Raw genomic sequence first — 22,230 nt, forward strand, 5'->3', positions numbered from 1 at the left:
ACAACTCAAATGGATTGTCTCTTGGGCCATTGTAATTGTGTTAAAGCCTGCGGCAATGTACCCAAACGGGCGTTAAGATTATTTAATCACCTGACGGTATACTGAAGAATCACCTGAAGGTCGAAAAGGAATCATTATCTTCAACATTAACTTACAAATCCTGAGACATGCTATAATGGGAAATGTCACTGCATTGGCATAAGGCAAATTGTTTTCCATCAACATTTGAGAATAAGGGAAGACATGTTCTTAAGATTTACAGTTCCTATGTTTTGAAAACGAACATTGAGAAATTTCTTTGAGAAATTTAATTAAAGATTTTAATTCCAAAAAGGAATTGGTTCTTTGAATAAAAGGAAGGAAAACAGACACCAGTCATTTGTCTAAAAAGCCACATGTAATTTATAGCCCACAGTTGGGCAATGACTCATACAGAGAGCTTAATACTGTCAAGAATGAAACAAAACAAACCATTTCAAACTAAATATTATCAGAATACAATTCAATAATACTGAATAAACATAAAATGTGAGACCGTAACCAAATCCTCTTTTATTGTGACCTGATGAAGCTAGTTTGTGTCTAAGAATACACATACTTCTGGGAACACCTCTTTTTGTTTATTATTAAATCCCACAAGGGAAAAGCAGTCCCTACATGGTTAATATGTAATGACCATCCATTTATAATTCAATATGAAGTACACATTTTTCCTGCAGTATATCAAAGTGCCTTTTAGTTTTTTGCCTCCCTCTTTTGGTCAAAGTATATCATTGCCCACAAGAGGTCTCCCACAGCCAGTCCAGCTCAACTCTCTGTCCCACCTCCCTCCGCCTGTCACTTGCACCTTCTCCGGATCAAAGTTCCAGTATTCCTGTTCCCTGAAGAAGAACACCTGGCCATCAGGATGACTCAGGGCACCATTGGTTCCTTTGGGGATTCCCTTCCAGTCTGTCAGGCTGCGCGGATAATAAGGCTCAGGGCTAAGGGAGCCCAGGTTGAGGACATAGTAGCGCTGGCCCTTGAACAAGACAAGGTGGCCCAGTCGCGGGTAGTAGAATGCACAGTCTGGGTGGCCTGGGAGACCAAGCTTGCTGCTGCGCATGGGGAAGCCAGGCTCCAGAGTACTGTTGGCATAGCGCCACACTCGTTTGCCTGAGGGAGGAAGGGATGGAAGGGGGGAGGGAAGGTTGAGAAAGACGGAAGGAAGAGGGTTTTAGCACCACTAAAATATTGGTGAAAAGATCCCGATTTTGTGAGGTTGGACTTGTTTCAATCTTTCACCTGTGCAAAAGTTTAGCTCCGTCGAGGTTGGACACAGGACATTTCAAAGTCGTGCATCATACTTATAATCATACTATACCACCTTTTGGTGTACTACCTTTGAAAAAGTAGAACTTGTTGTCCAATAGGGAGTAAGCAGCCGCTTCGATGGCGAGGGGGAGTTCTGCCCAGCGACTGTGTAGAGGTTGAGGGGAACTCACCTCCCCCGCTGATGACACAGTCCAGTAGAGACCCCCATGGAACACCAGAGTAATGCCATTCTGATCTAAGGGGAAAAAAAACAATGTGACATGTCAAACTAAGTATGTCACAGTTGAATGTGTCTATGTGATTGTGTTATGGCGGGATGAACAACGAATCATTGATCCAAGGGATTTAGCTACATGATTTGCAAATTCCGGTTCCCTAACGGACTGGATGCCTGGCAATGTTAAATGAACGGTGTCCATTCAATTTCAGGTCACAAGATGGCGCTACTTGACTGTCTATAATCTACATCAGTGCTCTTCAACCCTTGTCCTTACGGCAGGGTAGAAGGTTTCTTTAAAGTTATTTTATTAAGAAAATCATATTTAACTGCCACCTCCTCAGTTATGAACAAATCTGTCCCCCCCACATTTCAAAACAAACCTACACCCTTGCGCCAAGGCCCACTGTCCTGCATGTTTTAGACGTTTCCCTGCTCCACCCCACCTGATTCAAACAAATAATTGTCATTAGGCTTCTGCAGAACTTGATGACAAACCATTCATTTGAATCAGGTGTGTTGGAGCAGGGAAACATTTCAAACATGAAGGACAGTGGGCCCTGAGGACCAGGGTTGAAGAACGCTGATCCACATGATGGGAATGATTAGTTAGCTCTCCTCCTGGCAGCTACCATGTTGTGAAACTTCTCCCCTGCGCAAATCAAGTCAAAACAAATCAATAACCTGTACGGCCCTTCTTACAAGTCTTACAAAAGCAATGTTGGAATACACCAGCGATATGTGTGCAGCGTTTGACCTATTTAGGGTGCTGGAAAGGTATTCTCAACGGGGGTTGGAGGGCCATGACCAGGGGCGATGTTAGACATAAAACTCTACTGGGGCACAGGCCCCTATTCATATCCCTTTTTTTCTTTCAAGCTTGCTGCACACAATGCACTATTAGGCTATGGAAACTCCCCTTGCTTAACCCACTTTATACAGTTCAGGGACGCAAGTTTGATATCAGCTTTCAGGGACATCAATAGTTAATGCGAACGCGCACATTTTTTTCGCATTCATTTGAGCGCAAATCGGGCCTACTGTTTTTTTGAGCTTCATGTAATATTGTTTTTATGTTTTCGTCAAAATAAGATGATCGGTAGGACTATCATCTAGAAACGTTCTTTAGTTTTGTAATGTTTTCTTAGCCTATCAATTCTTGTTTACTTATGTGCAAGTCCAACACCTGGACTTCTGTGTGCGTGCTGCAGTGGCTATTTGGCAAGCTCAGAAGAGCGCGCTCACATGGAATTCCGCATCCATCTGTTTGTGTTTTCGGTTTAACTGCTTTGATTTTACAAGCGTTGATTGGGATGCTGCGTTAATTTTTTCCGGGATTATCAATCTAAATGACTGCATTGACTAATAGAGTAAATTGTTAGGACTCAAACTTTAGATTTTCAAATGTGCCCCAGTAAAAAGGGTCTAACGACGCCCCTGGCCACGACACACTACAGCATGGTTGTGGACAGTGAGCCATATGGAGGAGACTGACACATCCTTTCATCTGTCTTAGGTCCTCTCGGGAAAGAAGCAGGGGGGAGTGGGACATGGATAAAGTGGATGCTATGGGGGGGGGGGGGCTGTGTCAGCAGCATCGGTACCCATGGTTATGGCGTCAAAGAAGCCCTGGCAGTATGGAGGCGGGGCAGGCTCAAGAGCGCCCCCCTGTGCCTGATCCCAGTCCTGAAGGGAAGAGCTGAACACCCAGCCAGGCGCCTGGACCACCTGGCCCCTCTCTGGCCTCCCTGTGGACAAACGAAGACAGCAGGAACCCAGGTATCAGAGGTTTGGATCACTGGAACAAGTCAAGACATTTGGAATTGCTGGAGATGTGGTTGTACTGGTGGATGTAGCACGTATTCAAGTACAAAAATGCCAGCCAAAATAGCAATGTAAGCAAGCACAGGACACACCCAGAGGAACGTTCGTGGAGAGATAAGGGCAACCTTCTGGCAGTGCACTTAAAACAGTTAGTGGGACGCCAAGAAGTCAAAAGAGCATGGGGCTTTCCAAGGTCGTAAGACAACAGACACAATGTCTCCCCTGTTGATTTGTCTCGTGTTGCCCACCCATTCTGTTTTTGTGAAAGATTGCACAAACACTGGTAGACAGATTAGATAAACCTGACATCTTTAAGGAGAACAAGACATAACATTGAGACATAGTGCGTCTAGCCTTTTCTGCTTTGCTGGCTAACTGGAAACGTTGCTGCCTGTTTACTTTACAGTGTCTTTGAGAGGTTGTGAGTGCCTGGAAAAAAAGACGGACAAACAGTTTCCAGCTGCCGGAAGCCCGGAAATGGGATTCAGTGATCTCTGGACATCCCTCTGGGCACTATGACACGTCCAGGGTGGAAACACTGACCATCACTGGTGTAGTCTGTGACTGAAAGGACTCAGAAGTAAGCTGGATGAAGGGGCTTGGCAGAGGCTAACATGTAGTGCACACTTTTATCGATCCTTCAACAACTGTGACTGAAACACAGCAATATCAGCAATATTGCACTATTGTACTTCACTTGTCTTAGGTAGGTATAGGTTTATTAGGTTAGTATAGGTTATTATGTGTATTATGTGTATTTAGAGGTTTAGTATACTGTATTGAATATTTTATAGTATATTAAGAGGTTTACTATATTTTAGCTTATCATAGATGTAATCTATGTTCTGTGTACTTATGTTATGTTATGCAAGGTTACTTTGCATTGTCTTGTCCTAAGAATTTCAGTGCCCAGTCTGACCCTGTGTTGTTCTGTGCATCTGACAATAAAAGACTTGAACTTGAACGGTGATTATTCATCGTTAAAGGGTGACAAACGAAACATATCACCCATTTTATGTCGTTTATCAATGGACAGGATTGGACGGAAGGGTGATGTCACTGCAGGTGGCCGGTACTGTCTGGTTTGCACACGGAGTAGTTCTGACCCAGTCTGATCCGATCGGGGGCTTATAGCATTGCAAAATCAACAAGCGCCTTCCGCATAGTCTGTTCCTCTCCCTGGCCTGGGTCTGATCCTGCTTCCTCCTGTACCTGACCATGCCTTATCGCCCCCAGATGTTCTGTCTTTTCTCGTGAGCTCACGCTTCTATTCATTTGGCTTCAATCTGCATCAGATTAGATCAATCTAAAGGAGCGGAAAATAAGATTAGGGCTACTTAGGTTTTCAAACAAGAGAAGAGAGAAGAGAAGAAAGGTATGATTTTTTGAAAATGTTATCAAGCAGTAGTGACACACACGCATGCAGGAAGTGGCGACACTGGGAACACACACACACGCATGGAAAAGGGACCAACCATGACAATGACAAAATAATTTCGAGGATTCTAAATGAGATTTATCCAGGATTAGAGGATTAAGAGGAACATTTCAACCGTTTTCACTGCATCCCTAACACCCTGGAGACAGTACCATAGAGCTTCTGCACAGCCGAGATGTCGTCCCAGCTCAGCACTGTGGCCTTGCCCAGCTTCTTGTAGTAGGGGGACATGAGAGAGTGTCGCACCGGGGAATGTTCCAGACCCAGGGTGTGACCGATTTCATGCGCGATCACCATAAACAGGTTGTGGCCCTTGTACCCGTTCAGCGTCCAGCGTTCCGCCATGTCGAAGTGGGCCTCCCCTCGACAGGGGAAGAAGGCGTGGGCGAGGGCGCCCCCTGTGGGTTAACAAAGAAAGTAAATGGGTCGGAAGAGAGAATATCCAAATAAGTAAAACACCAGATATTTTACAGAGCCTTCGCTGGAAAGAACCGTTTCGCTAACAGCTGGCATTTTGTAGCTCATAATGCTTCTCATGGTTTGTCACTGTTGACTTGTGGAAAACCAGGGTTAGGTCTGCATGTAGTCCAAACTGGAACTAAACAGGGTATCGGTTGTCCTCACCTGGACCATCAAAGGCATTCCCCATGCCATCGTTGTGCTCCCCTTCATAAAAAGCCAGTCGGATATCAGCTGAGCCTTGGGTGACCTCTCTGAAGACCAGCGCAGAGACGTTGCTCCACAGCTGGAAGGCAGTGCGCACAGCCAGGGCCACCTGGCCCTGCGGGAGGTGGGCAGGCCAGTTCACCACCCGGTAAGACAGGTGACGTTTGTGCCACTTTTCATCTGTGGTTGCAGTACAGCTGTGTTGGTTCATTTTTGTTATGGGCATTTGACCTTTGGCGGCCTTAGCACTCAACACATCCCACCACAGATTTTAGCAGACCGTATTGAGATGTTACTGGCAAAACAGTTAGCTGGACCCATGAGAGAGGAGGAATGTGGAACTACTGCAATGCCACAGCAATGTAGTAGCTTCTTGACGAGTATGCGTTAGAAGATTGGACATTTCAGGAAGTCTGTGAATGTGGATATGAAGATACAAATGTCCCAAAACATTTTTTAAATCTTCATAACAAAAATAAATGTTACAAAGGCCTTCTAAGAAGACACTTTAACATTCATGAACGAACAAGAGATGACTTAACTGTGGATTGATACGGTAACAATATCACATATATACTATTTTTTCATTGCCTATGCCTCAGTTCGAACCATGAACTGGTAAGTGTTGGCTGCAAAGGAAAATAACTCTATGCTTCAATTTCCTGTTCAGATTTAGGATCTCAAATAATACCTCAACAAAATATGACCCAGACACACTATTTCAATGGATACTCTGAAATATAATCTCTTCAGTGGACCCTCAAGTTTGATCCTTCTCCAAGCGTCTCCACACAGCTGTCAGTTATTTTACACAGTCAAAGCTGAGTGGTATTTGATGACTACATTCCTATAGTATTAACCAGTCACCCGAGGGGATGGTGGAATGTCTTCCCCAGCTAGCCTTGTGCTCAGATACCCACAAACATCTCCATTTACCCAGCAATACCTATCTCTAACACAGTGGAAAAGTGTTGGACAGACTCCATTGTGTAGCGAGCGAGGCAGATGGACAGGCTGGCTTACTGGTCAGTTTCAGATATCTTAATCATTTATCCAGTGGTTTCTCACAGAAGAGTTGAGATTTGGGAGTTCGCTCAACATAAATAAATGATAAGAGTAGCTTTGTAAGCAGGGAGTTTCGTAATCACTTGAGCCTTGCTTCCCACAGACAAGTGAAGATACGTGATATTGCTCATGGTCAATAAATGATTCAGAATGTTGTGTAACCTGATAAGAACTACAACCTCTCGATTTTCTGTGTCAACAAAGAATGCATTGACTTTGAGACTTGGAACTTTTTTAGTTTAATGATAGACAGTAACTGAGGAGGTTTACTCTTATTGAAGGGAAAACACATCAGACATTGAACATCTAGAAAGTTATTCCTGAAGTTATGTGATTAGAATCAAACTGAAGATGAGTTAAAGCACCACTAATGGAAAAAAATGGCATGGGGGACATTTTTGACCTCCTCAATCCAGACATTGCTGTAAATGTTGTGTCCACATATCATTTAGGCATGACATGTAAGTAAATCAGAACCCTAACCCTAATTCCAACAGACCTCATGTCACATTTTGTACTGAGGCCTTCTTCAAACAAGGGCACAGCCCCCTCCACAACCCAACTGATCTGGGCTTGATGACACTGGCCCACCTCCACTAACCTAGCGGGATGTGGCGCTTCCTGCGCACGTTTCCTCTGTCGGTGGCTGCATCCCCCAGGAAGATGGCGTTGACACGCTGGGCCCAGGCACTCTGGCCCCTGTCGTCCTTCACCCCACACCTGGGCACTGCCATCTGACGCTCTGTGGCACCATCCAGCCGCCCCGTGACCGGTAGATGGCTGAGCCACTGGAACTCCCTGAAAGGCGACCAGGAAAAAAAAACGGGAGAGGAAGAAACATGAGTGATGAAAGGATGCGTAGTCATGTATAGCAGATGTACAGAATGCTTGAACAGCATACAGGGAAGGTCCCCAGCGAACGCAATGTATTGCTACGTGCTCACATAATCACACAGACACGATTGCTAAGAGCTTTGTGCGGAACATGAAAGCACTTCTCCTTAAGGAAAAAATACATTCATCTCGCCTTAAATGCGAAAAGCATGTCGTGTGAAATGCATATAGTCTAAACGTTAATGTAAACAATGTCAGTCATAATGCTAATATCACCTGGATAAATACCAGGCTCTGATAGCACTCTGCTTTTCCCATTAAGGAAATTAAGCCTTTGTTTTTCCAATATAACGTAAACATTGGATACATTTCGATAAATCTTTTAAATGGGACAGATTTTCTTCCCATATAAGCCACAGACTAAACCCCAATGCAACTGTGAAAACAGAGAAATGTGCTTGCTTTTTCATTCAAGTACGACTAGGGAACTGCAGGGGCACGCTTAAAGCTTCTGTTAATGCTTTTTGAATGTTAGTATACTTAAAATATGTTTACACTAAGAATCCACAGGTTCCCCCACATGGTATTTAGCAGAGAACCTAGTCATTTAGCACTCAACTTATCATTTCAATTACTTAAATGATGCCTTTTTGGAACATGAGGGTGAAAGAGCTCTGAAGAGGTTGAACATGACACCTTTAATGTCTTTACCTGAGAGCTGTGTTGACCTCAACGGCTTTGTGTTTGTGATGGTCTTTCCCCTCCAGGTATCCATATTTCTCTAGAAAATTCTATGGTAAAAACAGAAAGGCAAACTAGTCCATTCATTGCACACTTCCAAATACGACAACATAAATAAGGAACAGTTGGGAACACCAAAGACCAGACATCTGGTCAAAGGGAAAGGATGAAAGTGGAGAGCTAACATGAAACAACCACGAACTTCATCAACCACTAGCTGGATCTAACCAAGGACATAAGTGAGGGGCTAAGTGGCATAATCAGAGGAGATTAAGGGTGGCTAGCTCAGCAGATGCTAACACCACAAATGCCTTAAGAAACGTTCTCACCACTAACAGAGATAGTATGGTGGAAAGCGAGCTAGCTGGATTAATTGGCCCCGTGAGGGTCACTAGAACTGTTCCCATGCCCAGCTGGAGGCCAATACAGTGCATTGTGGGATGGGAAGTAGTGTTCTGGCTAATGGGTAGCCCTCCTTTGGGCTCTCAGTGGTGTGCTCGGTCCCTTAAATGGTTGCCTGATGGAAAACAGCCAGCACAGCTGGGCAGAGAGGAGAGACAGTGTTCAGCTTTAATACCATGGGCTCATCCAGTCACAGGCCCAGACCACAGGCAAACACAGATGACTTCTTCGTTGGATTTCCAGAAGCTTTGTTGAAGAAAACAGCACACGGGTAACATTGACGCAGAAATCAGAAGTTGATTTTAAGGGGTCCCATACATTCCTTTAAGATTGTAACATACTAAAGACAATGTACAGTGTTATACTTATGTTATCCCTAAGGTTATGGGCTTACATTTAAAAGTTAGCGTAGACTAGTTATAACTTAAAGAATGACAGTCAAGTTTTAGTGTTTGTAGGCGGTTTAACTATTGGCCAAACAACCAAAACTATTCCCCTAGGTTTAAAGGAAAGGGGGAAACTTACTGAACAGTGTCTTACAGTAACATTAACCAAAGTATGACAGTACAAATGGAATTACAGTTATTTGACTCTTATGGGTTAAATCAGAGCAAGAATGGTCAAAGGAAGGTTAAATTAAATATATATTTAATAACATTGCAAATGAATGAAATCAATTACAAGGCAAACATGTTACAAAATGAAGGTTTTAAATCTTCTCTTCTCTACCTTGATTATTGTAAATCAGAGAAAGAGTAAGAGGTGAGCAAGGAGAATGAGTAGGACAAGCCAGAGCTGAGGAGAAGGAGATGAAGAATCCACAGAACAATGCTTCACAATTCCCTTTATACCCCAAAACAACCAATCAGACCACATCTTGACCCTTACTTATCAACATATGACTAGCAATGCTTCAGTAAGTTAGAATATGAGGTGTGAGAGCAATCAAGTAGAGACTCCGTCCAGCAACTCCATCTTTTAGCACATGAGAGCTGAAGGCAGGGTGACACCAGGCCTTAAATGTTCTTCAATAAAATGATAATATCCTTTCAAACTGAAAAACGTCTGGTTTGGTTGGGGCAATAAACAAGGCAATTAGGCTGGCATTTTAAAGCTAGACTACAAGGAGCATGCAACACATGTGTTTATCAAAAGCTTCACTTAAAATGTGTTTACCGACTGTAACTGTAACATGAAACGACACCAACACGAGGGAATGGCTTGTACTATAGACTAATAAAGCATGACTTCTGAGGACACAGACAAACAAATATGTACTTCCAAAAATACATGTCTTTGTTGCCAAATACTTTTGAAAAAGAGCAGGATATAGATTTTATATAAATATAACATAATGCCTGGGACAATTTAAATGCCAAAAACTGTAACCCTGCCTCCTTGGAAAGATGTTTGTGGAATGGAGCCACTATTTTCATGAAACTTAAATAATACTGATATAATACTAAGAATTACATTTGCTTTTCACTATTAAATTTGAGTGGTGATAGGTCAAGTGGAGTTGTGAGTTCCCACAGTAAAGGCATGCTAAAAATGCCAGAACCAAACTCTTTACCATATGTAGAATCTATCCAGTGAGTTTTGTGGCAATAGTGTTGTCTTAGAATAATATTTTTTTTTTTAAACATCTAAATTGGAGCTGTGTTCACAGCTAGAGAAGGCTCAGTCACTGTCGGGTCATATATGCCTAGCATTTTCCCATGTCACACAGGTCATGTGGTTTGGGGAAATGGTGTCAGACAACCCTTACCCTGGGCAACAGAGAGTGTAATGTTGTATTGGCTGTGAGACCAGTGGAGGAATCCAGAGGGCAGCTTTACAGAGACTTAAGGTCAGGGAAGGCAGGCAAGCTGAGGTCAGAAACAAACTGGGTTTTATGTGCAAAGCCATAATACTCTCTGACTAGGCCAACCACCTTCAAGGTATATTTACTCAGTAAAATGATCACAAAAACCTTTTCTGCCACAAAAACGTGGTAAGACTTTGAGTATCAGGGGCAGTTTATACTTTTCCCAGTGTATTTGTAAAGGTTTGGGTCATTGAGAAATTCAACTGGCATACGGCTGTAAGTTAAATTCTATCGAAGGCATTAAACAACTAAACGACTGTTCTTGTTCTAGTACAAGAGACTAGATTTGGATGGGCAATAACCCGGAATTTAATCGCAGAAAGAGTTTGTTTCCGAACAGTTTATAGATTGTGCGAGAAAATCATATCCATGAGAGTATCTTTCATTATGAGGGTACAAAACTCACCTCTGCACTGTTTTCGGATGGACTCTCAACAACTGATACAGGTGATCCATCGCTTAATTTCGATATGAGAAGCAAGCCAGACAGCCAAAGAACGAATGTCACTTTTTTGAAGTCAGGTGAACTGTACATCCTGAATATGCCAGCTGAAATTTAGTCACACACAAAATGTCATATTCTCTAGTGCAATGTTGCAGCCGCGGTTCGAACAAGATGCCATCGTCCTGTGTGTTGAAGCGTGTCCGCAGTTCGAGCTGACCACCGCCTACAGCAGCGAGTGGGATGTGACTGGGACTCGACAACATTGGGCAAGTAAGTATTGAAGCTTTCGGTAAGAAGTTGAATCTTATCATTATGTAAAAGTTAAAACTTGTCATTGTGTTTTAACAGAAAATGTGTTTTAATTTTTTCGGTAGATATCGTAGAAAAGGAAAGAAATGACGATGTTTGTTTGTTAACATTTTATTTGGGATCCCTTAAAACCTGTTCTGGCATGACAAGATTTTGAAAGGGGCTGACAAAAACTAAGTAAATAAACGTTTTAATAAGTTGGGCATGTGTAGACAAGTATTTATGATATCCCATGTGACCTGCCCATGTGGGTAACAGCCTCATTACTTTGAGGTGCATTTCCTTGTAGACAGCAGCCACCGGTCAAACCTTGGGTCAAGAAGACACAAGCATGTTAATTATGGGGACCGTTGAATATATGAAGTTCACAGTATCCGACCGAGCTATTCGACCATCTAGATCTTATGTTATTACCTTTTCTTGAGACTCTGACCCTGGCTATCACCCGCTCTCTGACTGTCACTCTCCTCAACCTGTGGACAGTTGCTGTCCTCCACTTTTTGAGTTTGGATCTCTTTCTCTCCCTTCTGCTTTCTGGGCTTGACTTTCTTCTTCTTCTTCCCATCGCCTTTCTGTTGATTAAGAGTCGAAGGATACAACTGTGATGGCGTGTCTAGCACATCCATTTCAAGTTGCAACGGTCACAATGATACGCATCCATACCTCTCGGGCCTCGTCTGGTCCCTCCGCGAGCAGGTTCCTGGTGTTAGAGCTCACGGTGATGATGGCATTAGGGCGGTGAGGGCGGAGCTTCACAGCGGGTGAAGTCTCAGATTGGGACGGCGTCCCGGGGATGTCGTTTATGGTGAAGGGGGCCACAAAGGTGGGAAGAATCGGACACTGCCGGATGTGCTCTAGGGGAACGACGGGCACAGGAGGAGCCGGAGCTTGTGGTCTGGTGGCATTGTTATCGGTGAAGGGCACCACCACAGTGGGAGGAGCCAGGGACCCTGAGACCTTGTGCCAGAAGGAGGGGACCACAGGAGAGGGCTCTGGCACGGTCAGATGCGTTTGGGACGTCGAGGTCACAAGAGGAGAGAGACCACTCTTAGAGGACCAGGATTCATAAACCCTCCCTGGGGTCTGTGGAAGACGACAAAAAAAAACAGCACTTTTGCTGATCATCTTCTTTGATCTGCATGTTTGATGTGTATTATGTTTGAATTTTCGTATTGTTTCGTATATTATTCATATGTTTTTATGCTGTAAGGTGTCCTTGAGTGCCTTGAAAGGCGCCTATAAATAAAAGGTATTATTGTCCTTTTATTATTATGACCTCATTTTTCTTGACATGATCAACATATGTTGCGGTAATGACCCCAGCTGTGCGTGATGATCACTTACAAAGCTCTGGGTCGAGGGCTTCCTCTCTGCCTTAGAGTACTGGTTACTGTGCAGGGAGCTCAACAACTCTTGCAAGCTTTCCATCATCTGCTCACTGCAGTTCCTGCAATCCCTGGACAGCCTGTCTACGTCGCTGTCCCACTTCTCCTGCTCCTCCACGTGAAGGTCAGCGTTGCTGCCGTTCCTCTGTACCATACGCAGGAGCGCTTTCACCTCTGGGCCAGATCGTTCTAACTTTCCATAATCCTCCCTCTCTTTCCTTGTCCCCATCAACTTGATTCTCAACCTTCTCAGGCACCCTCCTAGCCGGCTTCGTCTTTGGCTATTAGCCTCTGGTCGGGACAGCTCTTTCAGGTATTTCCTGGTGTTCAGGTCCTCTGAGATTCTCCCAAAGCTTGCGAGCAGCTCCTTCTCTAGGACGTCCAGGTTCCTTTGGACCATACTCTGGGTCTCCTCCCTGGCTCTGGTCCACTGGGCCTCCTGGTCCTCCTTCTCCCTCGCCCTGTGTAGGAAGGGGGGGAACACCTCAACCGGGACCCACGTTGTCTGCAAGGCACTCACAGACAGAGGCACAAGGCGGTGTCGCTGCAGCTTGTCTGGGTTGATAGCAGTCTGCACAGACGCAGGTGTCTTTTTCTCTGGTATTTTTGTAAGCTCCGAAGAGTCCTCGACAGAGTCACAATTGATTTCAGACTGTGGACAAAACCAAGAAAAATGTACGTACAATCGTGTTCACAGCGCTTTGCGGCTTCATAAAATGTAAACATGGTGGTGACCCCCGCGTTGTGCGCAATGAACAGCAGGTCTCTCACCTGAAAGTCTGCTTCATTGAAGGAGTGACAAGAGAGATTGTCACCCTGGTTTACATCCTTCCTCTGCTGTTCTGTCTTTCCACTGGCTTTGGTACACTGAGTGAGAGGGAACAAAGGCACAGTCTACTCTCCATGTAGGTACAACTCCAGAGCATAGAAGATGTATCCGTACTGTTTTATCCTCTTCAGCCCATGCAGAGCACTTGTCTTCCTTCACTTTTAAGGCATGGGAGATGTCCTTATCCTCGAATTCCTGCTGCATCTTCCTTCCGCCATGACGGTTCGGCAATGTCACACCTGTTTCCTACCCTGAAAACCACTCCACATTCACTTACTGGACTTTCATGAATCTTTGTGATGGGTCTCAAGATGTCATCTGGGCCTCTTTGTCCAAAGTGAACCTGTCAGCGAAACACCCGTTTTTATATAGAAGTGTAAGCTTGTAGCAAATTCAATGTGTTTGCTGTTGTTTAAGTTAATGTCACTAACAGGCGTTAGTCTGTCTTTTGCGGTCGGCTTCCTTTGGAAATCTGGGTTTCTTTGCAAAGGGATCAACTGAAAGACCAATGGGCTACATCAAAATAAATCATACATTTTGACAATAGATTAAAATATACGCACACAATGTGAATGATTAGCCTAGTTGGACAATGTTAATATCTGGTATTAGCATTACTCACGTGAAAAGGACGCCTTCTTAACGGTTCTTTTCTCTTCTCAGAGTCCATATCCAAATTACAATTTCGATTTCCACCACTAAACAGAACCATAGTTTCGTTAAAGAAATACGCTCAGGTTAAGTGAATTGCTTACTTAATTAATCCACTCACACCTACCACTTTCTGTCCAAATGTTCGATAAACTGGTCTGAAATCATATATCAGGCCGTCATTTTCTCAGTAACATGATCGAAGCAATAAACTAAGAGGGTTTCGTGTAGGCTATATCATAATTTAACTTAATATAGGCCTACTGTTTGTATGCTAATGTTTTATTTTAGTCGAAGTTACTGTATTACATCAGTGGAATACGCCATAATGCTTAAATAAGATGCGCCTCAAACAATTGTGCATCTTTTTTTTTGAATGTATACATGTCAAATTCTTTTGACTGATGTTGCATATTTAATGAATACGTTGGAGTGGAATAAAAAAGAAGATAGGTCTAGAGAAAATATGCTTTTTTTCTAATATGACAAAAAGGATATCGCTTAGACAAGAGCCACCTTGTTATAATAAACCTTTTTATATTACTTAGTTTTATACACGCAAGTGTAAGTGGTCTGAATATTTCCCATTTCAAAGCTGACATAAGGATTTATTTTGAAACTTTAAAAGGACTTTCAAGCCGGAAAGCTGTCGGAACTATGGACATTTACAAATAATTGAATAATCCGATATCCTCTTGATATCGACTCTTTGCCTATACCTCTCTCTGTACGTACTTGCTGTTTTTTTTTATTTGTTACCGAACTCTCTAAAGCTGTTGAGTTCTAAATTAATAATGTAGGCGTTTGAAAATGTTAATAAGCTGCGCCTCTTGTCAATGAGGGCATAATCAGGGGCGAATGTTAGTTTTCATTGAGGACAATGAAAACTTTGTTACTGAAGATGCGGCAGTTCAATTCCCTTTTCATAAAGTGTGTGTGTGTGTGTGTGTGGGGGGGGGGGGGGACAGATTTGCTGTTTTTAAAGTTTGAAACCTACGCCCACATCACAACCCGTAGGACAGGATACTATAAACGCAGAAACACGGGGAGAGGGGAGCACTGTTTATTATCTATCATTATAGAGCCTAATTACATCACCTGAATCTTTGCAGACATTTTTGTAACAACACACTTTTAGAAAAGGATTCGACATCGTCTTTTTCACAATTGTGTAGGTCAAGTTGAGCTAGTTTTTATTCCTTTCTCTAGAGAGAAAGAGAGTGCAGTGGATCACATTTCTAAACTCAGCTAGTCTAAACAGTTTACGCGGATTCAGCGGTGTTGGGGTTTTCAACCTACCGATCAACCAACCAATCAACACAAATCATTGGTAAATAACATCAAACGTTAAAGCTTTATCGTATGACTGCACATCTATCAAATCCTTTCAAATCTCCTCATATTCATAGTGGGAAGAAGTAGACATTCATTTGGGACATAACTTAAAGACAACAGTGCAAAGTATTCAGGTGGCATTTAGTGAGTGTTTATTGACTGACTAGTAGACCACAGGAGAAACAAAGAGTATGCACAGACAATGATGGCATCCTTCTGAACACCGGGTTTAAGACAAGCGCAATAAACATCTGTGTTGTCAATAATACCATCTTCCAATCATCTCTTTCTCAACTCTTACATGCTTTCATTTGGTCCTCCATACAAAGAGCTGTTGATGGCTGCAACATTATTACCATTGATGTATTTTGAGAGTGTAGGAGTTGCAAGTCGAATGGAGACAGGCATGGCCCAGTATCCAATTTTAATGACTGAGCTGGTGCTGGGGGTCTCACAGGAGGGGTAGGTGTGGGCTTGTTGTATCTCTCGGGGCAGCAGGGTTGTGGAGCCGAAAGGTCAGCATGTCTCCAGTCTCAGCTGTTCTGCTGTTCTTTGTGCACAACGATTCCTTTGGAGATTAAGTCAGGAATCTCCACAGCCAACCAGGGACCCAGCTAAAAAAATAATTAGTCATTAAAACCTGGGTGTCATGATTCACAACACTAATTCATCAGTTCTGATATTAAGAGACATTTATAGTGGGAAGACCAGGAATAAGCTATAGTTTGGGTCATGAGGTATAAATGTTGACAGTATCCAATGCACACGCATGTGCGCGCACACACACACACACACCTGCATCTAACTCCTGCAGCACTTACCCCCAGGGCCATCAGATGAGCCAGGCCAAATTTTGGTACGTTCCTCGCCCACAAGGGCTTGAAGTGGTCCGTCAAACAGATCTTTCCACCCCTGCAATAAGGACATGCGTCAGAAATCATGCGAACGTGTGAATGTGTGAGCCACCAAAATGTGTTTGAGCGACGGTGTGTCTCACCTGTACATTTTAGCTGTTTTACCATCCAGCTCTGGGATAGCCACCTCAGGGGCAGTGGTGGGATATGTCACGGGGATCTAACCAATAGGGCAAGACTGATTACTGACCTTTAAGATGTCTATCCTTTGCTTAAGTTGCAAAGACACTATACATTTGATTATGATCATTGGTATCACTCTGCATAAACACTCACATCAAACTCTACGTCAAATTCATACTTCATCAGGTCGTGGATGTACCAGCACTTTCCAAACCACCTGAGCATAACCATGGTGACAAAACAACACAACACAACACCAATAGGTGAACAGCTCACTGCCTCAACGTCATACAGGTGCCATGTGATAATCTGTATTTTGCAGTTAACAGATGGGGTGTGTGTGTGTGTGCCAGACCTTGTTCCCTCTTTGTTGGACTCCAAGCGGAACCAGTCATTGTCAGCTACCTTGTTGTTTTCCACATACTGGAAAGAACAAGAGTAAAACAACTGCTCAAAACAGGATTTAATTCTGAAACATAATTTTCCCACATCAAATACGCCTAAGGGCTCAAATGTCGGGAGTCCGGTGGCTGCACGTTTAGGGAATCAGGCTAGTAATCAGAAGGTTGCCGGATCGATTCCCGGCTGTGCAAAATGACGTTGTATCCTTGGGCAAGGCACTTCACCCTACTTGCCTCGGGAGAATGTCCCTTTACTTACTGTAAGTTGCTCTGGATAAGAGCGTCTACTAAATGACAAAAATGTAAATGTGGTGAAATTATTTGCAGACAGTCCGATTGGGGATAGACAAATAAAAGGATAGACAAATAAATGTTAGAATTTCAAGAAAATGTGTGTATTTAATATAAACAACTCTCCATTTGCTGTTTTTTGCATGTTTATGCGATAAATCCCGAGAACAAATATTGTTTTAGAAAAGGAACCAAAGCACGACGTTTACGTTTCATGCGGTCCGATTGGGAACCATGTTAATACTACACGGCTAACAAAATGCAAAGTGCCAATAACGTGACACGACAATGACAACTGGATCCAAAGTATCTGCCTGTCATATTGTGCTAAACGTAGATGACAGATCAGTAGAGGCAAACTTGTTCGTCCTTACTAATTTGACCAGCTGTTGACAGAGTGACACGTACGAGTTAAATAGCTAGCTGGCTGAACTAGCTTGTCATCCCAACATCAGTGCTATTCTCACTTGCAGAACACAACAAAGTCCAAACAGTTGTCCCAGTCTCACCTTGATCAGTGCGAGGTACTCCTCTCGGAGCCGCTGTACCCACAGCTCCTTATCTCGTGGACCGGAGTTGGTTTTCAAGAGTGGAATGTCAGACACTGCTTTTCTCGTTGCATCGTCTGCCATGTTGAACGGGACCAAAATTATCTCTGACGTCACCACGTTAGGGAAACAGAAGACAAATGATTAGATACGTTTGAAATTAAAGGAAAATAAATGTTAGAATTTCAATAAAATGTGTGTATTTAATAAAAACAACTCTCCATTTGCTGTTTTTTGCATGTTTATGCGATAAATCCCGAGAAAAAATATTGTTTTAGAACAGGAACCAAAGCACGACGTTTACGTTTCATGCGGGATCTGTGTGTAGGTGACACTCTACATCTGGCAGAGGTTTTCCGTATCAGCTGATCACAGCATCTCTGTCTGCACTGGTCTGTTTCTTAGAATCATTTGATTATCTACAATAATATTTTATATTATTAACAATTTTTCAGCGTCTTTGAATTTTGTAGATTACTCAATAGCCGTGGAAGTAAGTACTAGGATAACAGCTCCGAAAAAGAAGCTCTTAATGTTTCTTGCTAGCCAGCTAAGGTCATATAGCTACAGTACTGTGCTGCCTGGTAAGCAGGCACGTATAACAAATGACTAAAACAGTATAAGATGATGCATGCACGGGGTTGTTCATTAGCTAGAGTCAGATTGTTTGTGGCTGGGTAGGTGGTTTAGTCTTTGACCATGTTGTCACAGACTGAAAGACATTAGGGTGATATGAGAAAATGCATAACTGACACTTGCAAGTGTTTTGAGTGTGTGTGTGTGTGTGTCTATGTCTTGCGTGCAGGAGTTGTGGTGCCCTCATGGGCAGTGTTCTGGCCTTGTCTTCTGGTCCGGGCCGTCACAACTGGCCTTTCTCCACGGACAGTCCACCTTCTCGCTGGGACACACCACCTGCCCACTGGGACACACCTCCTCGTTGGGAGCGGAGAGACGGTCGCCTTCCCAACCCAGGGAGCTTCCACGCTCTGCACAGGAGCTGCAAGGGTAACGCCACAACATCTGCTAAAGCTAGCCAGCTCTCGGCTGAGACAGTACCGAGATGTCTCATGTCCATTTTTTTCTCTCCTCCTTAGATGTGTTTCCTCAGCAGATTGAAGGTGTCAAGATGATCATCAACAAGACCCTGAGCAGCTTCTTTAAGGTTGACTTTGACTTGTCGAGCCTATCTCTCCCCCTCTCTCTCTCTCTCTCTCTCTCTCTCTCTCTCTCTCTCTCTCTCTCTCTCTCTCTCTCTCTCTCTCTCTCTCTCCCGCACACCTGTATAGCCCCGCAAGCAAGCATTCTGTGGAGCTTGAAGCTATATAGCATGCCTGATGTCTTTTATTTCTCTGTATGACTTGTGGGTGTTTGTGGCGGTTGCTTCTCAGGTCAGCCACACGCTTCACCTCAGTGCAGTGAGTCCCTCGCAGTATCGTTTCCACGTGGAGCACCTACAGTCCGACGACTATGGCAAAGACACGGTCAGATACTGCCCTCGGTTGTGCTTCGTACTGCATGTGTGAATGTGGAAAAGTAGAATATAAAACACGAAAAAGAAAAAACAAAAACGTCAAAGTCCTGGTTTGCATGTGTGTTTGCATGTGTTTGCATCATCGTTGACGCACACTAAACCAAGTGTGAGTCTTTGATTGTATCTTTCACTTGGACTTTTTGCTGCACTGTAGCGCTTTGCGTGCAGGGAAGGTGCATTACAAATAAAATATATTCTTCTTCTTATTAAATCTTGTATCCCCAACAGTTTTGTTTTACTTTGTCACTGTGCCCTGACGGTATGTATCCTTTACCAGGACTCCCCAGTGTTGATTGGGGAGATGGACTCCTCAGGCAGTCTAAATGCTCATTCGCTGCTGCATCTCAGTGAGCGCATCAGGACTAAGGCTGTGTTCCAGGTGAGAGTTCCAGTAACACCGTGTGAGAGCCATAGCTGTGTTTAAATGCACCCTTCACCGTCTGACACGTTTGCCTTGTATTCCACTGTATAAAATATAAATTTCTGCCCTAACGGATCCATTTTTATCACAGAAGGATGAAAGCTTTCTGCTAGGACTTGGCCAGGCCAATGTTTTTCTTCTGCTGTGTCTGTAAATAGATCACTCCAAGTTTGTCCTCCTCCCACTGTGCTCCATTGCCCTCTGCAGGCTAAGATGTGAAACTGCCTACCTAAAAGCTAGAGAAGGAAACTGTGGAGACTCTGATAATGTTCTACTGAAGTGAAGGAATAATGATATTATTTGTATTTTCTTTGGCTTGAATTGTTAATAGAGTAGAGAATAGGTAGCCAAAGTGGCTCATAGTATAGGGATATATTGTGTTTTGATTACAAATAGTGATAATCTCTCTGTCTGTCTCTCTGTCTGTCTCTCTGTCTGTCTCTCTCTCTGTCTCTCTCTGTCTGTCTGTCTCTCTCTGTCTCTATCTCTGTCTCTCAGACACAGCAGGCTCAGTTTGTGACATGGCAGTTTGAGACAGAGTACAGAGGAAGTGACTTCACTGCGGCTGTGACCATGGCCAACCCAGACATTCTACGAGAGTCAGGTGATCAGAGCCAGACAGGCGCACAGCATGCCAACCAGTAGACAAACCAGCAAGCCAACAAACTGTCAACAGTTCGCTTCAGCGCTGTTTCACCCTTTTTCCACCTGTCTAATGAAGTCAATTGTGTGTGTGTGTGTGTGTGTGTGTGTATGCTGTGGAGCAGTGATTCTGGTAGCTCACTTCCTCCAGAGTGTATCGTCTGGCCTGGTGCTGGGGGGAGAGCTGGTGTACCATCGAGGACGAGCAGAGGAAGGGGGCATACTCACACTCGCCGGCCAGTACTCAGGTTTGTTTCACGCGCCCAAACGGATGTGTTTGAGGGAGGCATGTTATGATAGTTATGATCCCCTGCCAGGCAGTAGGCACTTGACTATTACACCTGGGCTCGGGTATCGTCTGACCTGTGGGATCCAGTGCCTTTTTATCCTTATCGTCTGGTCTGGTCTATGTCAATGTCAGGGCCAAACTGGGTAGCCACCCTGAATGCTGGGAAAGGAGGAGCTCATGCCAGCTATTACCACCGAGCTAACAAACAGGTAAATAAACTCACACGCACACTCACTCAGATGAAGCTTGGGTTTTTGACCCCATCGGTGCAACATTCGTGTGTGTTTGTGTGCTTCAGATCCAAGTCGGGGTGGAGTTTGAGGCCAGCACTAGGACCCAGGAAACGACCGCCTCCTTCGGCTACCAGTTGGATCTGCCTGAGGCCAACATGGTCTTCAGAGGTGAAACCCAATTTCACTGGGAACTTTGAACACTTTCTGTGTATCCAGGGTGTGGCTCACACACACACACCAGGGATTTTGTATTGACGATGATTGCGTGTGTGTGTGTCTATAGGCATGGTGAACAGCAGGTGTATCATTGGAGGGGTGTTAGAGAAGCGTCTCTCTCCACTCCCAGCCACCCTCCTCATGGGCGCCTTCGTTAATCACCGTGGTGACAAGCTCCAGGTTGGTCTGGGCATCAATGTGGGATAGACTTCACTCCTATCAAGACTACATCTCCCAGAAGTCACTGGGGGAAGCCCCTCCCTCACAGGCCACTGGACCCAGTTCAAAGGCCTCCTGGATAACGGAGTTCCTGTCTCAGAGACCTTCTTCCAAGAAGCCACAGGCTTGCACATCTGGACACTGAAACGTCACAAACTTGACAAAATGAGAAAATGTAGGTCCCCCTGTCACCCCAACACCCCACCCACCAGGCTAACAAAGACGAGCCAAACAGGAAGTTGAAAACAAGTCTATCACTTGGGAGTCTCCCTCTGCTCACTATGGCGTACACAAAGCCACTGGTGAGGGGGTCATGCATACAAAAGACATTTATATTCCTCATCTCTCAGTTCGAGTAGACATTAGGTCAACTTTGTAGGTATAGCGATATGCGGCGGGGTGTGAGTATGTGTGAGCGTGGGTGTGTGTGTGCATTTTTGTGTGTGTGTGTGTGCTTGTATATTCAGGTCAGTTTACTGGAACTGGAACTGCACTTGACTAAGACGGGGTGCTGCTCCAGCCATACCCACTGCTACCCTCCCCCTAGACCGAGGGGGATGGGAATAGCCATAACCACGTCATCATGAACTGTATGTGCAGTATATGGCTGCAAACGTACAGACTTAACACAGGGAACTGTATGCAATCTGCACTACTCACATAGCCTGCCTCTGGCAGCCTCAACACTTTGGCAGACAGATGAAATGTAACTCATTTACCGACATCATTTATACATCTTTGTCTTTGTCTATTGAAGAAATCGATCTTTTAGGTGTGTGCGTGTGGGCGAGAGAGAAAGAGAGAGAGACCACGCATTAACTACTGTCTGTCGTCTCTTTGTTCTAATTGAATAAATTATTTATTATGACTATTTTGCATTGTTTTGAGTGTTTTCGTTATAAATCGTAAACGTCTGAAGTGGTTCACTGACGTGCAGTGACATGAAAGGCGATCCTAAATCAGTCGGCAGGTAGGAAAAAGGTACTGCCCTTTTTATTCACTAAGACAGTGAAATATGCTTACAGCAATGCTCTTCGGCAGCAGTGGAATGATTTCATTCCGGTTCATCCGGCTACTGTT

General features: G+C 44.0%; 4 protein-coding genes across 7 annotated transcripts; 1 reads left to right on the forward strand and 3 right to left on the reverse strand.

Annotated features, from left to right (window-relative positions):
- Positions 1–378: 378 nt before the first annotated feature.
- On the reverse strand, positions 379–11,050 carry LOC146288335 (matrix metalloproteinase-28-like). The gene is made up of 8 exons (XM_084698077.1): positions 10,775–11,050; positions 8,070–8,149; positions 7,126–7,322; positions 5,418–5,639; positions 4,946–5,191; positions 3,136–3,279; positions 1,382–1,549; positions 379–1,155 (listed from the first exon to the last, which is right to left on the reverse strand). The coding sequence occupies exons 1-8, from the start codon at positions 10,901–10,903 to the stop codon at positions 761–763; spliced, it is 1,581 nt and encodes a 526-aa protein (XP_084554203.1). The 5' UTR covers positions 10,904–11,050; the 3' UTR covers positions 379–760.
- LOC146288336 (mitochondrial import receptor subunit TOM40B) lies at positions 11,020–22,021 on the forward strand. Of its 3 annotated transcripts, none has more exons than XM_084698080.1 (10): positions 11,020–11,083; positions 18,405–18,604; positions 18,694–18,761; positions 18,988–19,080; positions 19,408–19,509; positions 20,050–20,155; positions 20,319–20,441; positions 20,615–20,691; positions 20,781–20,883; positions 20,999–22,021. In XM_084698080.1, the coding sequence occupies exons 2-10, from the start codon at positions 18,421–18,423 to the stop codon at positions 21,136–21,138; spliced, it is 996 nt and encodes a 331-aa protein (XP_084554206.1). In that variant the 5' UTR covers positions 11,020–11,083; positions 18,405–18,420; the 3' UTR covers positions 21,139–22,021. The 3 variants fall into 3 exon arrangements, with proteins under 3 accessions (XP_084554206.1, XP_084554205.1, XP_084554204.1); XM_084698079.1 differs by lacking the exon at positions 11,020–11,083 and adding an exon at positions 17,928–17,991; XM_084698078.1 differs by lacking the exon at positions 11,020–11,083 and adding an exon at positions 17,953–18,092.
- LOC146288337 (uncharacterized) lies at positions 11,208–14,360 on the reverse strand. Of its 2 annotated transcripts, XM_084698448.1 has the most exons (9): positions 14,115–14,360; positions 13,959–14,034; positions 13,768–13,833; positions 13,614–13,679; positions 13,279–13,374; positions 12,467–13,159; positions 11,786–12,205; positions 11,537–11,694; positions 11,209–11,431 (listed from the first exon to the last, which is right to left on the reverse strand). In XM_084698448.1, the coding sequence occupies exons 1-9, from the start codon at positions 14,153–14,155 to the stop codon at positions 11,386–11,388; spliced, it is 1,662 nt and encodes a 553-aa protein (XP_084554574.1). In that variant the 5' UTR covers positions 14,156–14,360; the 3' UTR covers positions 11,209–11,385. The 2 variants fall into 2 exon arrangements, with proteins under 2 accessions (XP_084554575.1, XP_084554574.1); XM_084698449.1 differs by lacking the exon at positions 13,768–13,833 and having other exon boundaries at positions 11,208–11,431.
- ufc1 (ubiquitin-fold modifier conjugating enzyme 1) lies at positions 15,452–17,719 on the reverse strand. Its single transcript, XM_084698081.1, has 6 exons — positions 17,561–17,719; positions 16,715–16,782; positions 16,513–16,576; positions 16,320–16,396; positions 16,144–16,234; positions 15,452–15,936 (listed from the first exon to the last, which is right to left on the reverse strand). The coding sequence occupies exons 1-6, from the start codon at positions 17,681–17,683 to the stop codon at positions 15,856–15,858; spliced, it is 504 nt and encodes a 167-aa protein (XP_084554207.1). The 5' UTR covers positions 17,684–17,719; the 3' UTR covers positions 15,452–15,855.
- Positions 22,022–22,230: the final 209 nt, after the last annotated feature.

The sequence above is a fragment of the Hypomesus nipponensis genome, chromosome 5 (genome assembly GCF_054491055.1).
Source record: "Hypomesus nipponensis isolate SF chromosome 5, ASM5449105v1, whole genome shotgun sequence".
NCBI classification, from domain to species: domain Eukaryota; kingdom Metazoa; phylum Chordata; class Actinopteri; order Osmeriformes; family Osmeridae; genus Hypomesus; species Hypomesus nipponensis.